Source organism: Protopterus annectens, chromosome 6.part0, assembly GCF_019279795.1.
Source record: "Protopterus annectens isolate FY-2018-M chromosome 6.part0, PAN1.0, whole genome shotgun sequence".
NCBI classification, from domain to species: Eukaryota; Metazoa; Chordata; order Ceratodontiformes; family Protopteridae; genus Protopterus; species Protopterus annectens.
Window position 1 is genome coordinate 1701945386 of NC_056737.1, and position 12500 is coordinate 1701957885.

Consider the following 12500-nt stretch of genomic DNA (forward strand, 5'->3'; position numbering starts at 1 on the left):
GTGTGTGTGTATATATATATATATATATATATATGTGTGTGTGTGTATATGTATGCATGTGTAGAGGAGTTTAATTTTTTTTTTGTAGTTTATCATATTTTTTCTTAGAGCTAGCATAATGCATTTTATGCCTTTGCTTAATAAATTCTGGTGTGCTTATTTGCAGATGGGAAACAAGGTGTTTAACTGCATTTCCTACTCCCCTTTATGTCGAAGATTAGCTTCAGCAAGCACTGACCGACATATCAGGTTGTGGGATCCTCGGACAAAAGGTAGGAAACATCCTCTCTGAAGTTTAAAATCAGGGGGATCAATAGAGTACTAAATGGTTTACATAGTGTCTTAAGTAGAAGCAGCAATATATTAAGCAGTTTCTCTTTAGTTAGAATAACTTGCTTTTACAAAACTTTTTAGTATATTGCATCTTCGAGATACTTTTCTCACTAAGAAGTTTAGATTTTGTTGACATATTATACTTAGCCATGTATAAATGCCACATTCCAGATTGTCTGTTGGAAATGTTAAGGTGATATAATATTTTTTTCTGCTTTCATATAGCATCTGTGCTTAGCAGAGCATTGTTAGAAATTTGTTTTTCCTCTGGTTTATATCACCAGTTTCTCTCCCTTATGAAAAATATGTATTTTTTAAACCTTCCTGTCGCTCGTCCCTCTCTAACATAGAAGATGAACAGGTGCGGTAGTTCATTTAGATGCTTTACTACATAGAAACACATCAGGTTGAATAGCAACATCATAAAATATAAATGAATTGATTAACAGACCTTACAGACATACATGCTTACAACTCAGCAGTTTACTACAAAATGTCAGTCAGGCTCACATGTTCTCAGTATTTATGCACTTGGGCAAGCCCTTAGATAGCTTCTCAAAGGTACATACATACACATTGATCTACATCCTCCCATACAATGTTCATTTCCACGTTGACATGCATCTGTAACATGGTCTGGAGATGCGACTGGATCTGGTAACGTAACAATTTGGACTGGGTTTAACAACTGGGACTTTTTTCGATCAACAACTCATATCAGGAACTGTTGGATTCTTCACAGGAATGGTAATATTCTCTGGAACTTTTTCTGGAACTGGAATACTGGATAACTCAGTCTGAGAAGGTCTTTCTCACAGGTTTTGTGCTGTGGTATAGGCTTGGACACTGGCGTCAAATGTTTACAATTCCGCCTAAATTCTACTACTACTGATTCCACAATGCACCGTCTCGGCACTGAGCAAAAATTCTTCATGACTCCAATCAGATCATAACCTTTTGACATTTCCATCCTTACCACTTCTTCTCGTAATGGATTGAATGGTTTGCTGGTCTTATCCGTAGTAGGACTTCTGGATTATATGCTTCTTCAACAGATTGGTTTTCACTGATCTGTTGCTCTTGATGCACTCAAAAAGCAATTGACTAGTGATTAGTAACATGGTTCTGGTTTGTCCTGACAGATGGCTCTGGGGAGGTGAACCAAGATTTTTGTCACGAGGAATATTTGAGATTCAAGAGATTCAGGAAAGCTTCAGTAGTGTCTCATTTTGACTTCTCTAGTAACTGCTTTGCACTTTGAATTGCATGTTCTGACAAACTATTTGATTGCGGATACTCTGGGCTACTTGTAACATGAATAAAGTCTCACTGTTCTACAAATCTTTTGAACTGTTTACTTGTAAACTGTGTGCCATTGTCAGAAATAACTTTGTGTGAACTACCATGGAATGAAAAATGATGCTTCATCTTAGTGATGACAATATTGGATGCTAGATTAGGAAGTAGGTCAGTCTCGAAAATATTTGAATAAGAGTCTTCTACCACCAAATAATGTTGACCATTCCATTCAGAAATGTCAGTAGCTACTGTTGACCAAGGTAGTTCAGGTATTTAGCTGAAGTGGTTCTTTCTGTTGATGTGGCTTAGTACTATTACTTACTGGTACTTAGTTACACACAGAACAAGATGATAACACTCTCTTAGTATCTTGTGACCAAGAAGGCCAAAATGCTAGACCTTGCCCTTCTTTTGGTAGAATCTGCTGCTAGGTGACCACATTGCAAGATAGTAATGTACTCTTGTTGCGAGGTCTTTGGAACAATTACCTTTGGACCTTCCATAATGATACCATTGTCAGACAAAATGTCATCTCTGTATGCAAAATAAGGTCGCACTTTTTGTGGTAAACTAGATTGCTTTGATGGCCATCCTTGTTGAATAAAGTGGTTGAGCCTTCGTAAAACTGGGTCTGTGGCTGTGTGATCTCTCAGCTCATTAAGACATATAGAAGAAAAATTCTCACTTTCATGACTTCAGATTCAAGGTTCTCATTCTCATGCTGTTCAGTGGTGTTTTTGGGTGATCCGGACAGTGTATCAGCATGATAAAGAAGTTTGCCTGCCTTGTAGACAAGAGTGAACTTCTGAAATCTCATTATCATATGTTGCATTCTGGCTGGAGCTGTATGTATAGACTTTCTCAAAATAGTGACTAGAGGCTGGTGGTCTGTTTTGATCTGGATAGGGCTACTGAAAAACATAATCATGGAACGTTGAACATGCAGACACAATTGCCAAAAGCTCTTTCTCAGTCTGAGCATATTGCATTTCAATTGGGATAAAGTTTCTCGATACATAGGCAACAGGTTGACCCTCTTGTACAATGACTGCACCTAAACGAAATCTCGAAGCATCACATGAAAGAATGACTGGCTTGTGAACATCATAGTATCTGAGAGTTGGTGGACTGGCAATTCTCTGTTTCAGGACATTAAATGCTCTTTGGTGCTGTTACCATAACCAGTATACATCTTTGTTTGTCAACTGTTTGAGTAGAGCTGAAAGCTGGCTCAAGTCTGGAATGAATTTGCTTAGATAGTTAACCATGCCAAGAAAATGAATCTCATATACTCCTGGTTGCTACGAGGCCATACAGTCCAAACAGCAGAAATTATTCCAAAGTCATATAAGACACGAAAATTCCTTTCCAGAAAAGTAAGACTTTATTCAACAGATAGTAAGCGCTTTCGCCAAGAGGCTTCTTCAGACTAATACAAAGAGGAACAATTCCTCAACATTTAAATAGTCATGTCTAGAATTTCATTGGTTCATTTCCTGGCTCATGTTACTTCATAATTAGTACGTTTAAAATACTATCACAGGGCTACTAAAGGGAATATACAAAACGTAAAAACACATATATAAATACATGATAAGACTATATCTAATCATAAAAATATATAATATATAGAAATATATAAAAATGGACATAAAATGCATACTGATGGAAGCATATTTTAAAAAATTGTATATTTAAAACACATGTTTCAAAACACATCACTGAATTCATACATATAATCACTAAATGTGGCTGTATATCAATTGAAGACAACTTCATTTACTTTCTTAATTTTCTATTTCTTAGAACTGGTCTAATAGCTGTTTTGTCATTAAGTCCAGGTGCTTGATCAGCTTTGCACCTGATTATCCATTTCAGCTCACATTCAAGTGTATAATTAATTATATCACCTCCTCTTGGGTTAGCGTAAATCTTTTGTATAGCACAGAACTTAAAGTTATGTGTAGGACCCAAACTTTTTACATGCTTTGCTAATGCATTAGAATCTGAACCAATCCTAATGTGATACATGTGTTCTCTAACCCGTTCTCTTAAAGACCTATTGGTTTTTCCTATATAAAATACAGGACAGGCTTCACAATTCGCTAAATAAACCACGTCCTTACTACCACAGGTCGTATTGGTGTAAAACTGAAATGTGTTGTAACAGGGTGAACAAAGTATTTCCTTCATTTATATATATACAATAATTATATCCTCCACAACGTAATGTATTATGTTCACCTTTAATAACTCTTTGCCTGTCATTTCTAGGTTTACACAGTAATCGTTTAAGATTAGGTTTATTTTTATAATATACCTTAGGTCTGGGTCCAACTACATTCTTGATGTCCTCATCTAACATAAGTATATCCCAGTTGCTTGCCATAATGCCTTTTAATCGGGTTGTATCTATAGTATCGACATAGGGCCTAACTTCGTTTAACTTCAACTGTATCAGTAGCAAATGTCACTGTTTGCTCTGAGTAATAGGGTTTTGCTGTTGTGTCCCTAAGTTCATTGACTTCTAAAATCCTTTTTTCTACTGTTGTCATATCCCCTTTTACTAAAACTGTCTCGAAGTCTTTCTAGTTCATCTAAATATCCACCTTGAGACGGATTTAATCTAGAAGCTCTTATCATCTGTCCTTTCACTACGTTGTCAAATATATGATTAGGGTGCATGCTGCTTCTATGCAGAAGTGTGTTTCTATAGCACAATTTCCTATGGACAGAAGTGTTGAGTAACCCATTACTCAACCTATTAATCCCTACATCTAAGAAAGAGATATCACTTCTAGAGTAGTTCAAAGTAAAAGTAAACTTAAGGAATGTAGTAGATGTGTTCATATATTCTACCAATTCTAATAGTGAAGCTTCGTCACCAAACCACACAACAAAAAGGTCATCTACAAACCTTCTGTATAAACCTGCGTGTTTTTTAAACAAATCACAGGTATAAAGAAACTTCTCTTCCCACCAGGCCATCACATCATGTTTGGCAATGAAGTATTCATTCAAAAGGATGGCGTAGCTATGGGCACTTCTTGTGCCAATAGCTACGCCAACCTTGTGGTTTGGTGACGAAGCTTCACTATTAGAATTGGTAGAATATATGAACACATCTACTACATTCCTTAAGTTTACTTTGAACTACTCTAGAAGTGATATCTCTTTCTTAGATGTAGGGATTAATAGGTTGAGTAATGGGTTACTCAACACTTCTGTCCATAGGAATTTGTGCTATAGAAACACACTTCTGCATAGAAGCAGCATGCACCCTAATCATATATTTGACAACGTAGTGAAAGGACAGATGATAAGAGATTCTAGATTAAATCCGTCTCAAGGTGGATATTTAGATGAACTAGAAAGACTTCGAGACAGTTTTAGTAAAAGGGGATATGATATGACAACAGTAGAAAAAAGGATTTTAGAAGTCAATGAACTTAGGGACACAACAGCAAAACCCTATTACTCAGAGCAAACAGTGACATTTGCTACTGATACAGTTGAAGTTAAACGAGAAGTTAGGGCCCCTATGTCGTATACTATAGATACAACCCGATTAAAAGGCATTATGGCAAGCAACTGGGATATACTTATGTTAGATGAGGACATCAAGAATGTAGTTGGACCCAGACCTAAGGTATATTATAAAAATAAACCTAATCTTAAACGATTACTGTGTAAACCTAGAAATGACAGGCAAAGAGTTATTAAAGGTGAACATAATACATTACGTTGTGGAGGATATAATTATTGTATATATATAAATGAAGGAAATACTTTTGTTCACCCTGTTACACAACACACATTTCAGTTTTACACCAATACGACCTGTGGTAGTAAGGACGTGGTTTACTTAGCGAATTGTGAAGCCTGTCCTGTATTTTATATAGGAAAAACCAATAGGTCTTTAAGAGAACGGGTTAGAGAACACATGTATCACATTAGGATTGGTTCAGATTCTAATGCATTAGCAAAGCATGTAAAAAGTTTGGGTCCTACACATAACTTTAAGTTCTGTGCTATACAAAAGATTTACGCTAACCCAAGAGGAGGTGATATAATTAATTATACACTTGAATGTGAGCTGAAATGGATAATCAGGTGCAAAGCTGATCAAGCACCTGGACTTAATGACAAAACAGCTATTAGACCAGTTCTAAGAAATAGAAAATTAAGAAAGTAAATGAAGTTGTCTTCAATTGATATACAGCCACATTTAGTGATTATATGTATGAATTCAGTGATGTGTTTTGAAACATGTGTTTTAAATATACAATTTTTTAAAATATGCTTCCATCAGTATGCATTTTTATGTCCATTTTTTATATATTTCTATATATTATATATTTTTTATGATTAGATATAGTCTTATCATGTATTTCTTATATATGTGTTTTTACGTTTTGTATATTCCCTTTAGTAGCCCTGTGATAGTATTTTAAACGTACTAATTATGAAGTAACATGAGCCAGGAAATGAACCAATGAAATTCTAGACATGACTATTTAAATGTTGAGGAATTGTTCCTCTTTGTATTAGTCTGAAGAAGCCTCTTGGCGAAAGCGCTTACTATCTGTTGAATAAAGTCTTACTTTTCTGGAAAGGAATTTTCGTGTCTTATATGACTTTGGAATAATTTCTGCTGTTTGGACTGTATGGCCTCGTAGCAACCAGGAGTATATGAGATTCATTTGTGTCTTTTTGGCTGCCTTTATCCTGCTTCTACGCCTCACAAGCTGGGTGTGTGTTGTTTGGATTTTCACATGCCAAGAAAATGTTGCAGGGCTTTGAGCATTGTCTGGAGCTGGCATCTCAAGAATGGCTTTTTGCTTAGAAGGGGCTGTTCATAGGCTTGAACTGGTAAATAAATGACCAACTTCTTGTGCCCTGAATATGCATTTCTGTGGATTGAGCTTAAGATTCCGTTGACGTGTTCTTTCCAGCACTTTTCTGAGGCTTCTGTCATGCTCCACTTCACCATTACCTCCTACTAGTATGTTGTCTACTATAATAGCAGAAGGATACCCAGAAAAAATTTGCTCCATTGCACGTTGAAAGACTTCACTTGCAGAATTTATCCCAAGTGGCATTCTCAGAAATCTGTACCTTCCAAACGGAGTACTGAAAGTATTTAGCAGTGAGGGTTTCTTGTCAAGCAAAATTTGCCAAAATAAACTCTTTGCATCTAAGACAGAAAAAACAGTGGCATTTGGCATCAGAGCTGCAACTTTTTGACTGTGTGCATTGGATGATGAGGTCTTTTAGTGCTTTGTTAAAATCTCATGGATCAGTACATATTCTGATATCATCTGAGCTTTTCTTATGAGCTACCACTATGGTAGATATCCACTCGGTTGGTTCATCTACTTGACAAATCACACCTTGTCACACCATTTTATCTTGCTCAGCTTTGACTGTAGCTTTTGCAACTGTCTGGGCTGGCCTGATAACAGAACTGACATCTGGGTCTAACTTCATGGAGTACACAACTGGAAGCTTGCCTAGTTTGTCTTTGAAAAGATCAGCATAGGTAGAAAAAATATGTTGGGCGAAATTAGAGTAGTTGTCTTTCAAGCTAGCATGCTTCACTCAGTCTGTGTGAACTCTGGAACTTGCTGGAAAGCTCTAGGGTTTACCAGTGAGTGCTGAAGGGGCTACAGTGGATGCCATGTTCTTGGGCCTGTTTCTTTTAACCACATGCTGCATGCTATCAACACGAGTTTTAGAAGTTACTCATTTGTAAGGATATTTGTGTGCTTTTCTGTGAGCTTGTATATCTGACAAATCTCACTGGCCTTATTCCATGTTAAATCACTGTCACAAAGCAAAATCTTTCTCACAGCATCATCCTTAAAAGACAGACTTGTGTGTGGTATTATCAACTCATCCCTTAAATCACGAAAGCTGCACAATTATTTTTATGGGAATAAGATGAACAGTAAATTGTATTAGTTATTACATATTTTTTCTAGAAGCATTATTATTCTGCTGTTCATTGCTTTTCTCATAGCATACCGTGCATTCTTTGCCAATGCTAACCTCACCTAAAATTTCTGGAGTTGCTGCACAGCATGCTGGAAGTTAACACATTAGTTTTACTAATATCATTTCTTCAAGAAGTCTTGAAATCTTAATTTTTAGGGGGGTTTGTTGCAGCCTATGATTTCTCAGGGGTCGGAATAATGTGACATATAGGGATTTGGTCTTCTTTCTTTCATCTGCTATTACAGAATCTGCAGAGTGGCTTTTAACTTTCTGGAGGTAGCCAAGAAGATGAATCTTTTTTTTTTTTTTTCATTAAACTGCTTTGCTTGAAATAAACCACTGGTCAGCATTTCTGTAGCTATCCTTGTAGGCAAGGGAGTTTTAATATTACACTGTGTAAGTGAAGAAGTAGCTCCTTGGGTTACCCCCTCTTTCGATTCAGTCTTGGAGTGGGGTTTTTATGGCCTGGAAGTAGCTCATCTTACATACCCCTGTACCTAAGAAGGCTGTCCTTTTATAATGGTGTCTGTCAGGGTGGATTAGTGTTCTGAATTGGCACCCGATGATACATTTCTGTATTATTTCCGTGACCATAGAGGCCTCAAAAGTCCCACAGTTTGTCCTTTCTCATTGCATGCAAGGAGTCCATTGCCCTTCAGTTTTATTTTATTTATTTAACATTTGTTCACTGGGAAAGTCTGACTTGGAATGAAGCCAATTTTCAGCAGAGGCCCGGGGAGAAATGCTCCAGATTTATGTCTTTGTAATGTGGGAGGAAAACGGTGCATGCAGAGGAAACCCACACGAACACAAGGAGGACATGCAGACTCCGCACAATAGGCACTCCAGCCAAAAATTGAATCTGAGAACTTCTTGCTGTGAGGCGACAACTCTACTGCTGCACCACTGTGCTGTCCTATTTTAGTAAATAGATGGGTCTTTAGCTCCTTGGGTTTAGAATCACCTCTCTGTTCCGTATGTATAATTCTGAGACTTCACTGGTATATCAAGTCTTTGAGAAATTGTCCTCCCATCCTAATTTGGATGGCTGGAATTCATGGAGAAGTTTCTCATGTGACTTCAAAGATGGGTCTCCACAAAGCCCACTGTACATTGCATACTTAGTGTGTAGTAGTCTGGGGTGCCTGTCCTTCAAGACTGTAAGAGCTGCGCTAAGTGACTTTTCATGCCCACTTCTGGAGGGAACCTACCCAGTGGCTTAATAAAGATCTCTAAGAAATGAACAAAAGTCCATTAACATCAAAGGTCATGTATGCTTTTCTCCAACTTCAGAGCTAGCCACTGGCATCTTTATATAAAAAAAAAAGGTACTAAGCCCTATCGTAGTAGTCCCTACATCTAAGGCTTCATTTAAGACTTTGATTCAGCTGACCCTTTAAAGGCTGAATGCCCTGTAGTAGTGGTGGCTGTTCTGGCTAAGAGTTGTCTCCCTGACTTTGTCTTAGTTTGAAAAAGCATTACATGAGACAGATGAGTTAGAATTGTTGTTATGGATAACTTTGATAGGGCAATGATAACATCTTTTCTGACTTGTTCAGTAGATACTATGCTTAGAATGCAAATGCCCAACCCCCAGAGGATTTGAACAGCTCAAGTCAGGACCACCAACAGTTTGTGGGGGGTATAATGGATTGACCTGTACCAGGTCAACAAATCCTGTAGATAAAGGGCCTCAACATTTAAGGGATAGATAAATAAGGATTAAAACTTTAACAATGTGCTGCCTGATGTGAAGCCAGTGTATTCCCAGCAGAACATAACACAGTTGCATTTAGACACTGCAGTAAACAGCCTGGCTGCATAAGTTTGCATAGGTTGCCAGTGGCTGAGCTGTGAATTCAGAAATTGCAGGTATAGAGCATTGTAGCAGTCCAGATAGAAGACTAGGGCATTAACTTCAGTAGGGAGATCAGAGGACAGAATGAGATGCATGATGAGAGCAATATTCCTGAGATGAAAACAAGAGGATTTTGGCAACAGCTGAAATCTGGTCCAGTTCTAGTTTATTAGCTCAGGTACTATTCGGTTGAGTTCCAGTAACTCACTATTAATCACTTAAAATTTTTGTAGTTATGATCAGAAGCAGAGAGTTGCTGCTGTTACTGTAGGCTGTGGGTAATATAAGAAGACAAAACTGATGCTAAAGATTTCCTAAGAGTGACATGAATCACCATTGCCACCAGTTTGTTGCTATTGAGTTTAATTTGATTGTTAAACATCCAGGTATAGTTACATTCTAGGTGTTTAGCTAAATGACTGGCATAGACCCTTGAAAGAAAGGCACTGCTATAGCTGCATGTCATCAGCATAGCAATTATATTGCAAAGCTCTTGATTGAATAATATCTCCTAAAGGAAGCCTGCACATGCTCACAGTTAGCAGCAAAAAGCTTAATATGGAACTGTGGAGCACCACACTCGAGAGGGTTAGAGGCAGAAGATTGATCTCCTGAGGCAATTCTGTACATTTATTTTGGCGTGATAAGTGGCAAACTATTTTTGGACTACAGCAGTGATGCTGCAGAAATGCTTCAGTTAATCAAGTAAGGTGAAGCTGCCTGCTGTGTCATAAGCTAACAGATCAAGTAGGATGGAGTGATGGAATAATAACACTGCTCTCACACAATAAGGTAATCATTAAAGATGCATGTGAGCGTTGTCTTTGTGCTGCGTCTAGGTGGAAACCCAGATTTTTAAATAGGGTTCCATTTGTAAGTATACTACCTTATCAGGAATCTTGTTAACAAGAGGAAAGTCTGAAATGGGCCAGCAGTTGCTGATATCATGATCTAAGCATGCTTTTTCAAGAGTTGGAGTAATCCAGGTTTCCTTTAGATGAATTGGAAATATTCCATCTTTAAAGAGAGGTAAGGGTGCTGTTATGTGGGACAGGGACTTGCTTTGTCAAGGCACACAAGGACAAGTCTGGTGGGACAAGAGTATATTCTACAAGTAAGTAGTCTTTTGTTGGAAACAGCAGTAAAATCATCACAGTGGGATAATTAGGATTTAGAAAACTTGTACCATCTCAATGTCAGTCTTTACTTCCAAGAACACTGATAGAACCCTGCTGACCACTTTTTGGAGCCCCTAATTTGAGCAGGACTGTTGTGGTGGTGAAATAAGAAGCTGATTCGTATTCCTGGTTCTTGAAACAGGTCAGATTGCACAATTCTCCCACAAACTGGAAGAGTACAAGATGGTCTGTTATCCGCTTACAGATCACCCAGTACAAGTACTCAGACTTCTCTTGAGAGGCCTTAGCCTTATAGAGCAAAAAGTGATTTTCAAGAGCAAGCTTGTCTTCAGGCAGACCAGAGCAGTGCCACTTTCTCTCTGTTCTTTGGCCAGTCCTCCTGACTTCATGAAACTCCAGAATAAAACCATGATGTATGCAGAACAAGGTGGACTAACAAGGATGGGGCCAGTATGTCAGTAAGCAACATTGAGGTATGTTTGTAGACCCCACCATCACTACCACCGTCGCCGACAACTTGTCTGCATTACTGGCTCTACATTTGTTAAGTTGGATAAACAAAATAGAGTTTCAAATGTCTGGGGTGATCAGACCAAATCTACTAAATTTGCACAAGACCCAGGTTCATGGATTCCATCTGTGGCTAGTTGACCATGAATCAAATGATGATTTGATGTACCAGGTGACAGATTGTATTACCAAATCCCTACTCTTAACACAAAATTTGAAGACCAAGTCCAAAGTATGTCAAAATCTGTGGGTAGCTGTGGTAATTACCTTGGCAATTCCATATCCTCTCGTAATGCATAGGAATTTTTAATAAAAGCCACTGATTTCTTGTCAACGTTGATGTTGAACTTTAGAGACGACCACAAAAAGATAAAGAAGTCAGAACTCTTGAAGGAATATCTTTAGGAATGTCTTTGCACTACTGGTGGGTGGTAGATGAGGAAGCACACCTAGTTTGGGCCATTATTTATTGTAAGACATGAAGGAGATGGTAAACCCAACTTTGTTGTTCTTTTTGTTCATCAGGTTGTAGATACTTGCATCCAGTCCTTTGATCTGCTTGTAGGTATTCTACCACAGAAAACCCAGGGGGACTACCAAGGCATTTATGATGGGACCAAAGTTACTGTCTAGCCAGGTTACTGTGATAAATGCAAGGTCTGAATTGTGCAACAAGTCAGATAAATTACTCCATTAGCATTAAGTTGCGGCACATGAGACAGTGCCTTGTTAGTAAATACCACTGTTCTGCTTGGGTCTATATTACATTATTGAAGTTTCAAAATTTCGAATCTGATATGGTTGACACCATATAATCGAAGTGTTGAAACATCGAAAAAGTAATAAAATACAACAACCTACAAAAATAAACCATTTAAATGCTCTAAGCTGGGGGGCAAGCCCCCCTGAACCTCCCAGACCCCTCGCTACTTAAATATACCAACGCCGATATCGCACTACAGTACAGAAAAGGGAAATTTTCCCTTTCTGCACTGTACGGAGATCTCCATTAAAAGATTCAAAGTTTCAAGACTTCGATCATATGGTGTCGACCATATTAGATTTGAAGTTTTGAAACTTCTGTCTTCTGATATAGACCCGTTCTTTTCAGTGTGGAATGCATGGATACTTCACATTAGACAAAGACAGGTCCTTATGTTAAGTATTCCTATTTTTTTTGTGTTGCATGCATGTAGAGAAAAAAAAGTTTGGACAATTTTGGGTAAATAAAATGAGGAAGGGTCTGCAGTTGGTTTCTCCTTTAATCAGTGATTACTGAAATAAAGTAATGTACTGCACTATTAGAGTAAATTTGGTAAGTTTAATTAATAAATAAGCAAGCTGAAAGCCTGGAGCTGTTAAGC

General features: G+C 37.8%; 1 protein-coding gene across 1 annotated transcript in view; it reads left to right on the forward strand.

Annotated features, from left to right (window-relative positions):
- Positions 1–12500, forward strand: part of WDR12 (WD repeat domain 12) — a gene marked incomplete in the record, with an annotated part of 668024 nt that overhangs the window by 569498 nt on the left and 86026 nt on the right. Inside the window, 1 exon segment of the mRNA XM_044075093.1 lies at positions 167–272. Coding sequence (XP_043931028.1) covers positions 167–272 — 106 coding nt within the window.